The sequence below is a fragment of the Lithobates pipiens genome, unplaced genomic scaffold (genome assembly GCF_037356315.1).
Source record: "Lithobates pipiens isolate NorthernLeopardFrog02 unplaced genomic scaffold, aLitPip1_a1.2 Scaffold_16, whole genome shotgun sequence".
Taxonomy (NCBI): Eukaryota; Metazoa; Chordata; class Amphibia; order Anura; family Ranidae; genus Lithobates; species Lithobates pipiens.
In genome coordinates, this window is record NW_027507748.1 from 276938131 (window position 1) to 276955327 (window position 17197).

At 43.0% G+C, this 17197-nt stretch overlaps 1 protein-coding gene across 6 annotated transcripts in view; it reads left to right on the forward strand.

The window, feature by feature from the left end:
- LOC143982594 (protein phosphatase 1 regulatory subunit 12B-like) overlaps positions 1 to 17197 on the forward strand; it is a 121868-nt gene that overhangs the window by 43989 nt on the left and 60682 nt on the right. For all 6 annotated transcript variants that reach the window (XR_013274486.1, XM_077481456.1, XM_077481458.1 and 3 more), the window contains exon 3: positions 14530 to 14680. Coding sequence is in view for 5 of the 6 variants with exons in the window: in XM_077481456.1 (XP_077337582.1) it covers positions 14530 to 14680 (151 nt within the window). In the remaining variant the exon portion in view is untranslated. The remainder of the gene's footprint in view (positions 1 to 14529; positions 14681 to 17197) is intronic.

Here is a 17197-nt window from a genome sequence, read left to right on the forward strand (position 1 = left end):
AGAGCAGGCTTAATAATCATGACCCACCTGGGATGTCCCAAAGCACTGCTCCCACAGGGAGGGAACACAGCTACTGCCTCCAAGCCCAAAGCTACACCACAGCCCCCAAGACACTGACGGAATGCAGCAGCTTCTGCAGCATTTACACCCACCTTTATGAAAACTTGAAAATGTGTGCATAGATATCCAGGTAACAGTCTTCCATACCTCCTCCACTAAGGCCTGATGACGGATAGCCCAAGAAGCCCCTACACTCCTGGTGGAGTGAGCAGTCACACAAAATGTACCTTACCCTTACCTTTCTAGCCATAGGCATTAGTAATCAGCTAATTAATCCAATACGAGTCAACTTCGTAGCAACCTAACCCTCCCGAGAACCTTCCCAGCCAGTGCCTCTAAAGAATGATGGCTGATTGGACCCTGAAGAAGGTCCAGTGGAATACCAAGTCCTCCTAGGCTAAGCTAGAGTGACCAGAATTATCGGCGTGTTCTCCACCTGGACTCTAAGCAACAGATGTTGAAAAAGCTAAATTGGAGGAAGAGCGTATAATTGAGAATTGATCCCCAGGGTGGCTGTCGCAAATGCCTGCAGATCTCTGGTCCTGGAAGCAAATCTCCTTGGCTTCACTTGGCACCTGGATGCCAGCAGATCCACGTTTGGCGTCCTCAAACACTATCAAAGCGCCATGAAAACCTCTGGACCCCTGGAGCCAACCTCTGATGGCTAAGAAAATCCACTTGTATAAGCTTTTTGTAACCTTGTTCATGGTATTTCCTTTGATTGCCTTTAAAATTCCAAAATTGAGGGTTTAGTGTCTATGAGCCTTTTCTCCTGGACATGTCAAGTTTTTAAGACCAGATACTGCAGCTTCCAAAGTGGGTGTACCCCATCTCTTAGGAAACTTTTTTTCCTCCATAGGATAAATTTGCTCAAATCTTTTGGGGGGAACAAACATCCTGTCAGGATGAGCCCATTCTGGAAAAAATATCTCCCCTAAATGGGGGTATAACCGAAAAGATTGGGCCCCTTGCGGTGGCCGTCTGGACCCCAGCAGAAGAGATTTTTGAGCTGTAGGCTCGAGGCAACTCTAAATCTAAATGCACCATATCTGCCAAGGTACCCACAAGGGTCCTCTGGGCCTGTGACAGTCTGGCCTGGAATTTCCTAAGGCTCCGATTTCTCAGAAGTGGAGTCCTCCACTTGACCCTTTATAGGCCCTACTTTCTCCACCTGTTCCTCTACCTCCAACCATTGTGACTCGAACACCAGAGGGGTATCGGGAGAAGGGAACCATTTGTTTCTTCCCCTGTATAAAGGAGGCAAACCTTCTTTATTTTATAAACCTTTCAATGCGGACACCAAATCCTGCCTCCCCATAGTCATGACATCCCTTTAGTAGCCACTATACCAGATACACACACACACACACACACACACACACACACACACACACACAGGCTCTAAACCACCCGCCATGTCTGGGTCCTCAGGGGAAACCAAACCAGCAGGACTCCATCCAATGCCCTCTAGACCTGACAGTGGTGGCCGTACGACCCTCCCAGCCTTGCTCCCTCCTCTTTGCTTTCTCCAGGCAGCCTCACATCAGCAGGGAGGACTAGGAACAGACAAAACAAGGTATCACAAGGGGAAAAAACAGCATCCCAGCTGCCATTATCCCTTCCCCCACACAGGCAACTTCACCCACCGGCTGAAAACACACCCGCACTGTTGACATTTAAGCCTGGATTACCTGCCAGTTCCTGCCACCAGTTTCCTCATTTTAAAAATTGGATGCAGCTCCTCCCTGTCCAGTCTGCCATATGTATGCATTCCAGAGCACCTGCACGTGCGGCCTCTGTCCAGTATTCTCTTGTGGCAATTCTTGCATGTGCCTGAGGAGAGGAAGCAGAGTCTAAGCTCTGGAGGCAAAGGAAGTAACTGACAAGCTCCTGCCTGTAGCAGCTTCCAGCTCCCTCTAGTGTGGAAGAAATATGACAGACTACAGCACAGGAGTGAATCCCTAAAACCCAGGCTCTTACAAACTTGCCATTCTCGCCGTAGAGTCCTAACCCATGAAATATCAGGACCCAATCTTCACCCACCATGGGCAGGCTGGAAAAACACCTTGTTCAGCAACTACTGTGCAGGGTTCTGAATACGCAGGGTACAGCGCCAAAAAGGCTGCATTACAGGCAAATCTCCACATCCTATATCTGCTGTAGCAGGACCCGAGTACCAACCATTTTGGCCCATGACTGCAGTAGTGGATCCGGAACAACCATCCTTTGATTAGGACTGCAACTAACGATTATTTTCATAATCCAACTGTTGGCTGATTTTGATTCAATGTTAGTTGGTATGTAAAGTTTAACAAAAAATACACTTTAATTTTGAATATCTATATGAAGTGGTAAATATAACCAGCTACATTGGATATAAAAAAGTTTGCACACCCCTGTTAAAATGTCAGGTTTCTGTGATGTAAAAAAATTAGACAAAGAGAAAACATTTCAGAACTTTTTAATGTGACCTATAGACTGTACAACTCAATTGAAAAACAAACCAAAAGCTTTTTTTTTTGGGGGGGGGGGGGGGGGAGAGAATGTAACAAAACAATGTGGTTGCATAAGTGCACACCCTCTTATAAATGGGGATGTAGCTGTGTTCAGAATTAAGCAATCACAATCAAACTCATGTTAAATAGGAGTCAGTACACACCTGTCATCAGTTAAAGTGCCTCTGATTAACCCCAAATAAAGTTCAGCTGTTCTAGTAGGTCTTTCCTGACATTTTCTTAGCCCTTGTACACACAGTCGGAGAATCTGTCGGAATGTGTCCTATCGGACCATTTTGTCGGATAATCCGACTGTGTGTGGTATGCATCGGACTGTTTCCGTTGGAACATCCGTCGGACAAAATTTTCCACCTTGCTGGAAATATTTTCCGACAAACTGGTCCGATCGGACATACTCCGATTATGTGTAGAGAATTCCGATCGGACAAAGTGCAACGCATGCTCAGATCAAATTCCTACATCATAGCTATTGGCTACTAGCCTGAACGTAGTCCCATCGTAACGAAATTACATCATCACGTTCTGAAAGATCAGATTTTCCGACAACTTTATCCGATCGTGTGTATGCAACAGTTTCAGACAAAATCCGTCGGACAAAATCCGACGGATTTGGTTGTTGAAATGTCCGACCGTGTGTATAAGGGCTAAGTCGTATCCTACAGCAAAAGCAATGATCCACAGAGGGCTTCCAAAGCATCAGGGGGATGTTGTCATTGTTAAAAGATATCAGTCAAGAGAAGGGTACAAAAGAATTTCCAAGGGATTCGATATACCATGGAACAAAGTAAAGACAATCGTCATCAAGTGGAGAAAATATGGCACAACAGTGACATTACCAATGAGCTGCAGGAATATATGGCAAGTACTGGCTATGTGGTACATGTGACAACAATCTCCCATATTCTTGATGTAGCGCCCTGGGATTTAGTCAGGGAGCTCCTCATCAAATTCCTTGTCAGGAGTAGCTACTGCAGTTAATTGATGGAGATCTATTGATTTCTCCCTAAGGTTGGCCTTGTTGCACTTTTCTCTTCTACCACTAGGTGGCCGGGAATGTGGTGGTACTAGATATGAGAAGAGCAACCCAAGGTCAGTTTATGGGTATATGGGCTATCTCAACCAATGGGCAGGGGTTTTCTCGACTCCCTTGGCCTGCTGGGAGAACCTGTATATTCGGGGCGGTCAGGTGATCTGTGTTCTGTGCAACCCGGACCGCTGTCTGGGTGGATGTGTCATACATCCCAGGCTGCTAGGCCAGAGATTGGGCCTATGCCGGGGGCTTCTGGCTGCCAGGCTGTTTGAGGGCCTATCCAGAAGTAAGAGGGCAGCACAGGATTGAGACTGCGGCTTGTAGTCCAAACAAAAGTGACGGTTCTGCCAACCAGAGAACCTGTCATGGTTGGAGGTAGAAGGAAAGCTGTCACCACTAAGGGACCAAGCACCTTTACCAGGGACCACAGTGAGTAACTGAAGCAAATACCAGAAACAAATTCTCACCAACCGGGCACAGTGGAGAATCAGGAAACTTCAGGCGGTGGTCAAGTCAGGAACCCAACCAGCGAAGGTGACACTTGCAGAGCAGCCTTGTGTGTCAAGCCAGGGACTGAGCTGGTCAGCAGGGGTTGTTGGTGTAGTATGTCATTTTTTTTAATGATGATAAATATGGGGAATTTTAATTACTGTATTTATCGGAGTATAACACGCACCCCAAGATTAGGTTAAGTTTAAGGAAAAATAACTTGCATTTTAAATGCCCATCAATGCAACTTTATCGGTGTCTATCTGCAGCCTTGCCCATCATTGCAGGAGTCTTGTGTTCATTGATCTGCATTTTTCTATTGAAGTCAAACGTAATCTAAGCAAAAAGCATCCAAAATCCATGTCAATACATCATATGCTAACACATGCCTGCTTGATGTTTACATGTAGGAGTTTTAGGCTCATGTGACATGGGTGGCATGAGATAAGCCATGAAGAATCGCCATGGAGAAGCATTCCCATGTCTTTTGTAGAAACGCATGATCGTTTTTAAATCTTGCCGTCCTGTGTGCTTCTCTTGGCTCCTCTTGCAGTCCTGCCCCCTTAGCCCGGCTCCTGTGGACACAGCACCAGTCCAACAGCAGGACGTAAATGCTAGGAGCTGGGACTGGGTGTGACTGCGAGCGGAGCTGAGCCAAGTACACAGTACACTTGGCTCTGTCTATTTTGTCAGCGCTCAGTCCCTCCTTCCCCACCTAGGCAGCCGTTTGGCGTATAACACGCACCCACAATTTTCCCCTGATTTTAAGGGGGGGGAAAAGTGCCCATTATAAGCCGAGTAAATACAGTAAATAAATTAGAGTTTTTGACGAATGGTACGTGATAAATAATAAGGTTAAATGTCTGAATCTATGTATAATGAATCAGTGCCTCCAGCCACTTATGGCAATTAATAATGAAAAAAAATGAACTTTGTTCAGGCAATCAGTAATATACCACACTACATTTCCTGGGTTAACCTATGAGGAATTCTTACCAGATAACTATCTCCCAATTAAATTGATAAGTAAATACATAAACGCTCCCCTGGTCTGACAACTCCTTGGCTGAGTGTTTCAGGAACTATGACAATTTTTATGTATTCCGGTCATGACCGGGTGAAGCTTGAAAAGTATCTGGAGTGCTAAGCTAGGGACCCAGCAGGAAGGCGTGGAGGATGCTTGAGGAGATGCCACTGCAAAAGCCTTGAACTCACGGGATTCAGAGTCCAGAGACAGACTAGGAGTTCAAGGGGCTGAAGTACTAAAAGTAAAAGTTGTAGTGAAGCTGAGTGAACTGTTGAAATTTGTGTTAGGAACAGTTAAGTACTGTTGCTGTAGGAGACAGCAATCCTGCACATGCAGAAGTGGTGCCTTGCTGGGGCATTTCCCTGTATGGCTGTCCTCATATTGAAGTCATGGTCTGCTAATTGAAATTGCAACTACTTAAGGGTGTCCTGGCCCTAACCCTCTTTCCCTTCAAAATATAAAAGGACTGTAAAAAGAAATAAAACCTCTTGCATTCAAGAAGTGTATGGCACCCAATGACTTTCACCATCTTTGCACCCACTACATATTGCAGGATATCAGCTGTCTTTACTCTCGAAAGTTCTCAATAGACTGGAAAAGGCCAGAGACCTTGCTACATTCATATGTCTGGGCTATGGGTAAAGTGGCAAGACAGAAGCCTTTTCTTAGTAAGAAAACCCAGCTAAATATTGCAAATACAAATCTGAACTTTTTGGCTACAATTCCAAAAGATTTGTTAAAGTGCAGTGTTTTTGCGCTGTTTGAGGCTGTTTTTCTTCAGCTGGAACAGGGGCCTTAGTCAAGGTAGTGGGGATTATGAACAGTTCCAAATAACAGTCAATATTGGCACAAAACCTTTAGGCTTCTGCTAGAAAGCTGTACATTAAGAGGAACTTCATCTTTCAGCATGACAATGACCCAAAGCATACATCCATATAAACTAAGAAATGGCTTCACCAGAAGAAGATTAAAGTTTTGGAATGGCCCAGCCAGAGCCCAGACCTGATTGCCATAGAAAATCAGTGAGGTGATCTGAAAAATGGCTGTGCACAGGAGATGCCCTCACAATCTGACAGATTTGCAGTGTTTTTGCAAAGAGTGGGCAAATATTGCCAAGTCAAGATGTGCTGTGCTCATAGGCTCATACCAAAAAAGACTGAGTGCTTTAATAAAATCAAATGGTACTCCATTAAATTATTAGTTTAAGGGTGTGCACCCTTTTTTTTTTTTTTTTTACTTCCACCTAAAAGATTTCAGTTTGTTTGTACAGTTTATAGGTCACATTACAGGTGGCATAAGTTTTGCAATGATTTATCTTTGTCTCAGGGGTGTGTAGACTTTTTATATCGGTCTATGGTTAGGGAATAAAATATCTAATCCACTCTGAAAAGAACAGAGCTAAAATATATTCTATTGGAAGTTGAATCTGGATAGATATAAATAGGACTCTGAGATTTTTTTTAATTTTTTTTCATTAACCACTTAAGGCCAGAAGGATTTTCTCCTTAATGACCAGGCCTGCATCGCTTTAACCGACAATTGCGTGGTCGTGCGACGCTGTACCCAAACAAAATAGATGTATTTTCCCCACAAATAGAGCTTTCTTTTGGTGGTATTTGATCACCTCTGCAGTTCTTATTTTTTTGTGCTATGAAAACAACAATTTTGATTTTTTTTTTTTTTACTTTCTGCTTTAATACATATCCAATAAAAAAATGAATTTATTCATCATTTTAGGCCAATTTCTTTATATAATCGCAATAGGTGTAAATTGATTGGTTTGGACAAACATTTTTTCATCTACAAACTACGGGATTGATTTGGGGAATTTTATTTGTTTTTGGTAGTAATGGCGAGCGATCTGCGGGTGTTTTTTTTTTTTTTGGACTGTGACAAATCTAACCCCAAATTACACTATTACACTTTTTGGGGACCAGTGACATTAAGTTGATCAGTGCTATGAAAATGCACTGATCAATGTAAAAATGACACAGGCATGGAAGGGGTTAACGGGGCGATCAAAGGGTTAAGTGTGTTCTAACAGTGTGGGGGGGGGGGGGTGAGCTCACCAGGACATGACAGTTTGCTGTTCCGATCACTGGGAACAGAATATCTGACATGTCATTAGGCAGAACAGGGAATCTCCTTGTTTACATAGGCAGTTTACCGTTCTGCGTCTGTACACAGCGATCGCGGGCCGCCGGTGGACATAGTCAGCAGGACCCATGGGCACTCACGCCCTCTATCCTCCTTGCACGGACCGACTTACAGGTACGTCGTTTTGTGCAGGAGAGCCAACCGGCCGCAGTAAATGTACGTGAGCTGGTCAGCAAGTAGTTAAATAAAAGTGAAGGTCCGAAACACTGTTTTTCAGATTTCCAGACAGGACTGTATTATGCATAAAGCACTCTCTTGCTGCAAGCTACCTGCATCTGCTGTCAAAGACCTTTTAGTAGTAGCTTTTTGTTTTAACTGTCATGATGGGGTTAAAACAAAATTTAGCTTTTTGTACAATAAAACAAAAAAACAAAACAAATCACTACAATAAGGGGTTAATGTATACGTAATAAACATATAACCTAATATTCGTTTTAAATTAATAATTTAAAAAATGATATAATATTTTATATAATGCACACAAACACTGTATATCTTGTACAATAACTATCCCCAGAAATAGGATATACAGGGTATTCTAACTTGGAGTCAGACATGAAGGGAGGTGGGTAATATGAATCTTAAAGCGGGATTCCACCCTAAAGTGGAACCTCCGCTGATCGGATCCCTCCCCCCCCTCCGGTGTCACAATTGACACCTTTCAGGGGGGAGGGGGATGGAGATACATGTCAAAGACAGGTATTTTCACCCACTTCCGGGCATAGACTCCCGTGGGAGTCTACGCCATTTCCTGCCCTGCCGCGCTGTCTGCTGGGACGCACACGGGTCCCAGTGACAGCGCAGAGATTTCCTATTGCGCAGCGCGGCTCGCGCATTCGCAGTAGGGAACCGGGAAGTGAAGCCGATTCGCTTCACTTCCTGATTCCCTCACCTAGAATGGTGACTAGAGCAGCCGAGAGCCGAGCGATCGATCGGCCTCGGCTGCCGGCATCGCTGGAACCCGGGACAGGTGAGTGTCCATTTATTAAAAGTCTGCTGGCTTTTAATATTTTTTTTTTTTTGGTGGAATCCCTCTTTAAGTAGTACTAAGGCTGAGACTTTTTTGCATGGATACAATACACAGTACTGGTAAACTCTCACTTTTAATTTAATTCAATGATTTATATTGCCTCCAGTCTATCAGCCTCCACCTTCTCCAGGTTCAGATGCTGATCTTCCCTGCACAGAGCCCTTTGTAGTGATTGTAAACATTAGATTTTTTATTTTTTTTCCTTAAAACCAAACATGTCATACTCACCTGCTCTGTGCAGTGGTTTTGCACAGAGCAGCACTGATCCTCCCCTTCTGGGGTCCTCCATTGGTGCTTGTGGCTCTGTCTTCAGAATGCCACCCATAACAAGTCGCTTGCTATGGGGATACTGGTGTGATTGATCCCAAGCCGCACTGTGTGTGTGTCTGTTGACACACATGGTGCAGCTTGGCCCTGCCCCTCCTCACAGGCTGTGATTGAAAGCAGCAGGATCCATTCACTCCTGCTGCTGCATCTGAGTCCTGTGAGGAGGGGGAGAGAGAGAGACCAGTGTTGCTGCTCTCAGGCACAGTACTAGATTCAAATCTGGTAAGTATACAAGGAGGGGGCTGGTCACAGATAGTTTTTTTACTGTAATGCATAGAATGCATTAAGGTAAAAAACCTTCTGCCTTTAGTCACTTTAAATCCCATCCTTTCCCTGCCCAGGACTACTTGTCCCATGCGGCATTGCTCACCACACATTTACAAGTTCACTTACTGACATGTATGGATGGTATACTGAGCTGTATGTGTACTGCGCTCTGGTCTCTGATATGTAAACTAATAATGCATTCTGTATGCAGGACAACTAATTGGCTGACAAACTAATCGATAATGAAAATAGCTGACAACTATTTTTAATATCAATTTCTGTTAATTGTCTCATCCCACTCTTGATCCCAACCGGGGACTCTTGAGAATCTGTCTTTGTGCAGAGCGGCACATCTGTGATCAACATCTTCAACAGTGATGAAGAAACTGATATTCTCTGTGGGGGGTGGGGTTATATGGGGAAGGGCTTGGCACAAAGCCCAGGTGTAAACAACAAAAATATGTATAGTAGCAATATTAAAGTACAAACAACTGCTGAAATGGGCTACCTCTTGGTTGCATTAATAGTTGTGAAAAACAGCGTTAAAGTGCATAGATATAGATCAGGGGTCTCAAACTGGTGGCCCTCCAGCTGTTGCAAAACTACAAGTCCCACGAGGCATTGCAAGGCTGACAGTTACAAGCATGATGGGACTTGTAGTTTTGCAACAGCTGGAGGGCTGCCCGTTTGAGACCCCTGATATAGATCAATATAACTTATATTAACCACTTTCAGCCCCGGACCATTTTGCTGGCTTAAGACCAGACCACTTTTTGCGATTCGGCACTGCGTTGCTTTAACTGACAATTGCGCGGTCCTGCGACGTGGTTCCCAAACAAAATTGACGTCCTTTTTTTACCACAAATAGAACTTTCTTTTGGTGGTATTTGATCACCCCTGCGGTTTTTATTTTTTGCGCTATAAACAAAAATAGAGCGACAATTTTGAAAAAACGCATAATTTTTTACTTTTTGTTATAATAAATATCCCCCAAAAATATATAAAAAAACATTTTTTCCCCCCTCGGTTTAGGCCGATACGTATTCTTCTACATATTTTTGGTTAAAAAAATCACAATAATCGATTTATTGGTTTGCGCAAAAGTTATAGTGTTTACAAAATAGGGGATAGTTTTATGGCATTTTTATTAATATTTTTTTTTTTTTTACTAGTAATGGCGGCGATCAGCGATTTTTTTTTTTTTTTTTTTTTTTTTTTTTTTTTTTATTGTGGCGGACACATGGGACATTTTTCACACATTTTTGGGACCATTGTCATTTATACAGCAATCTATGCTATACAAATGCATTGATTCCTGTGTAAATGACACTGCCAGTGAAGGGGTTAACCAGGGGGTGGCAGTCTAGGGGTGAAGTGTTCCTAGGGGCGTATTACTAACTGTGGGGGGCTGGGCTTTGTTTCTGTTAGTGAACACTGATCTCTGCTCCAATCACATGGAGCAGAGATCAGCGTCACTTGTTGCTAGGCAGAACGGGGAGATGCTGTTTACAGCGGCATCTCCCAGTTCAGCCGCCCCGTGAGACAATCTCGGGTATCCCCGTGGCGATCGGGACCGGTGACCGGACTCACGGGGGTCCCGACTGGCACGTAAGCACGCCTTGCTCGCGAAGGCAGAACGGCATTTAAAAATGGACGTACCTGTATGCCAATATGCCTGAGCGTGCCATTCTGCCAACTTACATCGGCGTGCGCCGGTCGGGAACTGGTTAAAATAGTCAAACTGCAAAATTAATTCACTGAAACTAAATTAAAATCCATGTGAAAATAAGACTGTATTAACTAATAAATAAGTGAAAATACATAAATATAAAAGTCCTGTATCCATAAAAATGTGCCAGTGCTTTCACAAGTCCAAGCAGAATCAATGTGCATAACAGTAGTTGTGAAGGTGCCTAGTAAGAATGGTGAAGACAATCGCTCTGAACGTGTTCTTCCATGCCACACTGCTTCTCCCAAGAAATCAATGCACTCACCAGAGCCTTATGACCCTATAACCTAATAAAGGGTCTGAAAAAGTGTGTATTGTTGACAACTCTGATGTTCACTGCTCCAGCCACCAGGGATCTCCAAAGCACGGAATTCTCCATGGCAGTGGTCATCAACCAGGTTTGCAAGATAACTGAAACACAACACAGGTGATATCATTTGATCAGTGGTTGTAGTATTCTAGTCTGCATCTCCCCAAGGTAATACATAAAACCTGGCCAGTTAGTGGGCCCTGAGGACAGGGTTGATGGCCACTGCTCTATGCTATTAAATGTTCCAAACAGCTCCAAGATAAAGGAGACCCAGAGAAGAATCATTGCACAACAACATTTATTGTAAAAAATAAATAAATCTATGTAAACCATACACATTATGGTGCCACAGGCACTCCAACTTTACAGCGGTAGGTAAGATAATCGCAGCTCGCACCCACTCCGCTCCCAGGACCTTACGGCCCTTACGGTGACAGGATGTGACGTATAGCATCCAATAACCCTGCCTCAACATGTTTCGAGTGTGAAAGCACTGCCACCTATTTTTTTGCTAGACAAGCAAAAATTACATAAATGTATAAGTAGTATATAGTAGTAGTCTTATTTTCACTCAGTTTATTAGTTTCATTAAATACATTTTTGGATATTTAAGTTAACGTATTTATCGGCGTATAATATGCCCCGTTATACGCCGATCCCCCGCCAATTGTGAGCCTCTCGGCGGCTTTCCAAAAGCCGCCGAAAATAGCCGAAAGCCATCGAGAGCTACCGAGCACCACCGAGATACACAGGACATACGCTCTGTATCTCGGCGGCACCATTTTTAAATGGCAAGCCTGCAATGACACTGACAAGGCTGCAAATGACTGACAAGGCTGCAATGCAAGGCTGCAAATGACACTGATAAGGCTGCATTGATGGGCATTTAAATGTAAGTTTGTTGTTTTGTTTTTTTCCCTTAAAATCCCCTCCTAAACTTGGGGTGCGTGTTATACGTCGATAAATACGGTATACTGAATCTATACCTATGCACTTTAGCTATGTTTTTCACAATTGCATAACTGGGTAGTCATGATTATTAAGCCTGCTCTGTGTCCCGTGATGTACCAAAAAAAGAAATGCAGTGTAACCAAGAGAAGAACAGTGCAAGCAATAAACCTACAAGTGTAGTTTGTTTACATGAAGGGTAAAAATTACAGCCAGTTCATTTTAACCAATATCTCAGGCACTGTTGCATGTTTGTTAAGTTGCCACGTGATGTAGGTATGTGTAAAGAACAGTAATCTATGCCAGTCTATTACAATAATTTTGTTTATGGACACTATTGGAAACTTAAAAAAAGCTGCTGTGTATGTGTTGCACTTTTCTGGTAAAATTCCATGTTTTCATGGAAGGGAGGTGGAGCAGTTGAATAAAAATATCCTGCCATCGATTCATGAGATTCAGATGTAATGCAAGTGTGGTAATATGAATTCTGTGTATGGAGAAGAGGGCAGAGGAGCAGCACAACTTTCTCTAACACCAGCTACATTTAACTCTTAGGCCCCTTTCACACTGGGGCGGTTTTCCTGTGGCCTGTGTAGCGCCTGAAAAAAACCGGCCCCTTTCACTCCAGTGTGAAAGCCGGAGGGCTTTCACACTGGAGCGGTGCGCTGGCAGGACAGTGAAAAAAGTCCTGCTAGCCGCATCTTTGGAGCGGTGTATTCACCGCTCCTACCCATTAAAATCAATGGGACAGCGCGCCAATACCGCCGGCAAAGCGCCGCTGCAGAGGTGCTTTGCGGGCGGTTTTAACCCTTTTTCGGCCGCTAGCGGGGGTTAAAACCACCCTGCTAGCGCCCGCAGACCGCCGCTAAAACGACGGTAAAGCGCCGCTAAAAATAGTGGCGCTTTACCGCCGACGTCCGCACCGCCACAGTGTGAAAGGGGCCTAAGTGCCAGAAGACAGACACCCAGGGCAGTATCTGGCAGCTATGAGGAAGCACAACAGGAAAGCGTTTTAATAGAAGCAGTCACCAGCAGAAAATGCATTATATTTATATTTATTTATTTTATTTACATTTATATATAAAAAATAAATATATAATTATATAAAAAAATATACACACACAAGTTCAGAGCCATCCAAGTTGTGACTTGATTCTTTGTCAGGGTGGAGTCTGTAGTTTCCTTTTACAGAAACTTCAAAGGACACTGCTCTTCCTGCAAACTGTCTCTTCAGATAATGCATAGTGCTTATGAAATGCTTTGTAAATGCATTAGACATGTGCAATTTATTTCTTTACGAATTTATTGTCAGACAAATTCGGCATATTCATTCATTCATTCACTCAGAAGCATTTGAACGAAAGACTCTTGACGAATGCATACAAAAACAAATTGTCAGAGATCTAAAGAACAAAAATTCCAAAAGAAAGAAGAACCTATAACTTTAATGATTTGATTTACATTTGGATAATTTTGTTTTATATTTTCTATTACAATTATAGTTTTTATTATTGTACACTATTATAGGTAAAAATAGCCAAACCCAGTAAATCTTCTATTCAGGTCTCTGCCCCATAGGTTTGGATTGGATTACAATTTTTATTGGAATTTCCTTTCAAATTTGGCTAAAGTGACTGTTACGATTTATCCAAAGTAACGTATGCCACATCTAAATGGTTGTAACGGAAGGAATATTAATGCATCCGAAGTTACGAATTATTTAAGGTAACGAATGCCGCATCTAAATGAATACAAATGCATCTGACGTTACGAATGACCTGAAGTAACAAAGCGTTTTTTTTAAAAAGAAACAAAAAAAAAAAAAGACACATGAAGCAAAAATGAAGCTAAACATTTGTTTCAGTAGTGCACATGTCTAAAATACACTGGGGTTTATTTACTAAAGCTAGAGGGCAAAATTAGTCAGAATTCTGCAAAGAAACTGCAAAGATTCCAGGTTTTATTGCTAAAGCTTAATTAAACAAGCTGAGGGTAGGAGTTGATTGGTTTCTCTGCAGTATTGTGGCAACTTTTGCCCTCTCTAGCTTTAGTAAATAGACCCAATATTTTAAAATGAGTATGAAATGCATGACAAAGTGAAAAAACAGTAGAAGGGATTTTTTTTTTTTTTTTTTTTTAATTTTCAAGCTGACTTTCAGAAAGATTTAAAAAATACGCCATGTAATCCAGCTAAGGATTTGTTAAAAAATGAAATAATTTTTTTTTTACATCTACCATATTTGTTTGGATCCTTCCTATGCATGGTTTGGCTCAGTGTCAGGCTACACTAGTTCATGAACTAGATATAATAACTATCTAACTCTAAAGAGTTTGACTCTAGAGAGAAGTTATCACTTTAGATATATTTTGAGGCTCTGTAAAAGGGAAAAAAAAGTTTAAAATTCAATATTTTGAGTTGCTTTTCTCTTGGATGCATTTCTAAACTAATACAAAGCAAAGTGCTGTATGTTACCATATTATACCATGTGATACTTCAGTGCATAAATCTGAAAGGACAATAATAATTTTGGCTGCTCTAAACAGAAATTTGGTTGCTGTTTATACACATTTGCTGCTTCCCTTGTCTTGTTGGATAACTTGTTTTGTTCTAATTTTACAATTGCATTATCCTATTATAGGATGGATTCTGGTGGCCTAGGCCTCACGACATCTGAAAGCGCCAGTGACCGTGCAGCTGCTCGAGTGAATGCATACACACAGCAACGGGAGAATCGCTTGGCATCACTTAGTAGTAAACCTGACGAAGAATCACGAAAAGATTTCAAAAAGGTTTGATATAACAAAATTTTGCAATTTTGACTTAATGTAAGTTGAATCTGACATCAAAGGCATTATTTAGCTTGAATGAGTAATTAACCAATTGGGACATTTAAAGCTGAGTTCCACTTGGTTTTGTGTTTATTAAAAGTTAGCAGCTATAAAAAGTGTAGGTGCTGACTTTTAATAAAACACTCACCTGTCCCACGATCCTGTGATATGGCCGCACGAACCCTTGGCTCTCTCCGGCATCACAAGTGTGGGCACGCGGCTTCACAGCCGGGTGCGTCGTGCACATGTGCTATGCCTCTCAATACCTGGGGACCTGTGATGTGTCTTAGATTGTAGAGCGGGAAGAAGAGGAAAACTTCTGCTCAAGTCGTCTAGGCTGCCCGAGTGGAAGTGGGAGTTGGGTACCTGTCAAAACTGGGTACCCCCCCAAAAAAGACATGCTATACCTAATGTCATGTCACATCACAGTAAAGTGGGGTGTTCATCTTGGTTCCTGTGTGACATCGGCACTTTGCATTCACTGTCCAGTAGCAGGGTCTGCTCAGACAACAAAAGCTGCATCAGTGGGATAACATCCTCACAAGCGGATTGATCTATGCAGGGACAGACTGAATCCTCCTCCAAAAGCAGCAACACAGACAGCAGTCTTGAGCAGATGAAAATTTGGATTTTAATGTTGTGTGTTTGTTTTCTTTTGTTTTTTGTTTTTTTGTTCTGTGACTGGATGAAACAAAGGGATTGGAGAACAATAAAAAAAATCCCAGAAACTAACTTTAAAGAACCTAATTGGTGGTATGATAAATGAAAACAAGGCTTCCTGATTGGCTAGCTTTTAGTGAGAATTAGGGATGGGCCGAATGGACCCCTAATGGTTCGCACCAGAACTTTCGAACAGTTTGGACCCGAATAACAAATCCCATTAAAGTCGATAGGACCCGAACGTCAAAAATCAAAAGTGCCCATTTTGAAGGCTTGTATGCCCAATATATTAAATATATATGCTCCCATATATATTAAAATAAAATTATTATATAAGTGAAAGCATAAAAATGAAAATTTCCATCCAATATAGTGTCTGGGGGGGGGGGGGTAGGGGGGGGTTCCCTTAGTCTACCTGTAAAGTGGCAGATCTGTAACATGTCTATAATCTGCTGCAGCAATAATTGCATTTATAAAGCCCAAACAATAACCTTTTGCTCGGCAACAGCTGGAGAGCCAGTGTGTATGATGAGGCAACAATGTAGTACACTGGGAGCAAGATTAGACATTTTTTGGATACATTCTTTTGTCAACTTTCCCTGTCTAGGGGCGGACAGGAGGTTTGAGCCATTATTGAACCATTTTGAGCTATTATTGAACCATTCCTGGCTCCAGCTGGCATGGTGTGAACGACCTCTGGGCCTGTCCCTGAAGAGCTGCAAGAATCTCTGGTATGGCTCTTGTCCCCTAAACACACCAGCTGGAGCACTGCATGGCACCTTTTAGCCAGACTCTGGGAATAGCCCTTTGAATGCTTAGGGGGTATCTGATGTTCATATGACAATTCTGCAGAGGGAATGGAGGAGGATGGGGTAGAGCTCACAGGTCTGGCATTATCATCACCACCAGCTGTATGGAAACGTGGCGGCACAACCAGCTGCAGCACCGAGCCCTGTCCTGCATCCTTTCAAGTTTCAAGCAGTGTTACCCAGTGTGCTGTGAACAAAATATATTGCCCGTGCTTGCTGCACCACGTGCCAGCAGTAAGGTGGATTTTACGGATGACTGCCTTGCCCAACGATGCCAGAACATTCTCTTCCACGTGATGGTAGAGAGAAGGAATGGCCTTACTTGAAAAGTAGTAGCGACTGGGAACCTGCCATTGTGGTACAGCACATTGTGCGAATTCACGGAAGGGGGCAGAATCCACCAGGTGGAAAGGCAGAAGTTGGAGAGCCAACAGCTTTGACAAGCTTGCATTTAGATGCTGAGCAGGTGGGTGGTAGGGATTTTTTTTTCCTGCAGCAGAGAAATTTGCCATCTGCAGCTGGTGGTGTGCTGCTAAGACCTGGGACACCCTGCGCTATACCATCATCCCTGTCAGTGGAGGATGCTGAGAGGTAATGACTCGGTATAGCAGGGGCAGACTGAAGTGGGTAAGGGGGAGGGATAGAATTGTGCCCCCCCTTTTTTTTTTTTTGGGTGGCTTTTAGGTGTTAGGTGTCGCTAACGGGCTGAGTGGTTGGACATTAAATGCCTTGTTATGTGATACCCAAATAGCTGGTGTTTATGCCACATTTGTGCCTGAGACAGTTTTCAGATAGCAACAGTGCAATCTGCTGTAGATGTGCTGAAAAAGGCCCATACAGCTAAGCTTTGGGGAGTGGGCCGGGAGATGGCAGCTGCAGAATGTGATGGAATGGGGTTGCTGCTCTCCACTCTTTCTTGATGTCTGCCTCATTGGGGTTGTGACCCCCTCACCTTCAGTTTCAGTTGCATCAGTGAACTTATCATTGTAATTATCTGCTCCATCATCAT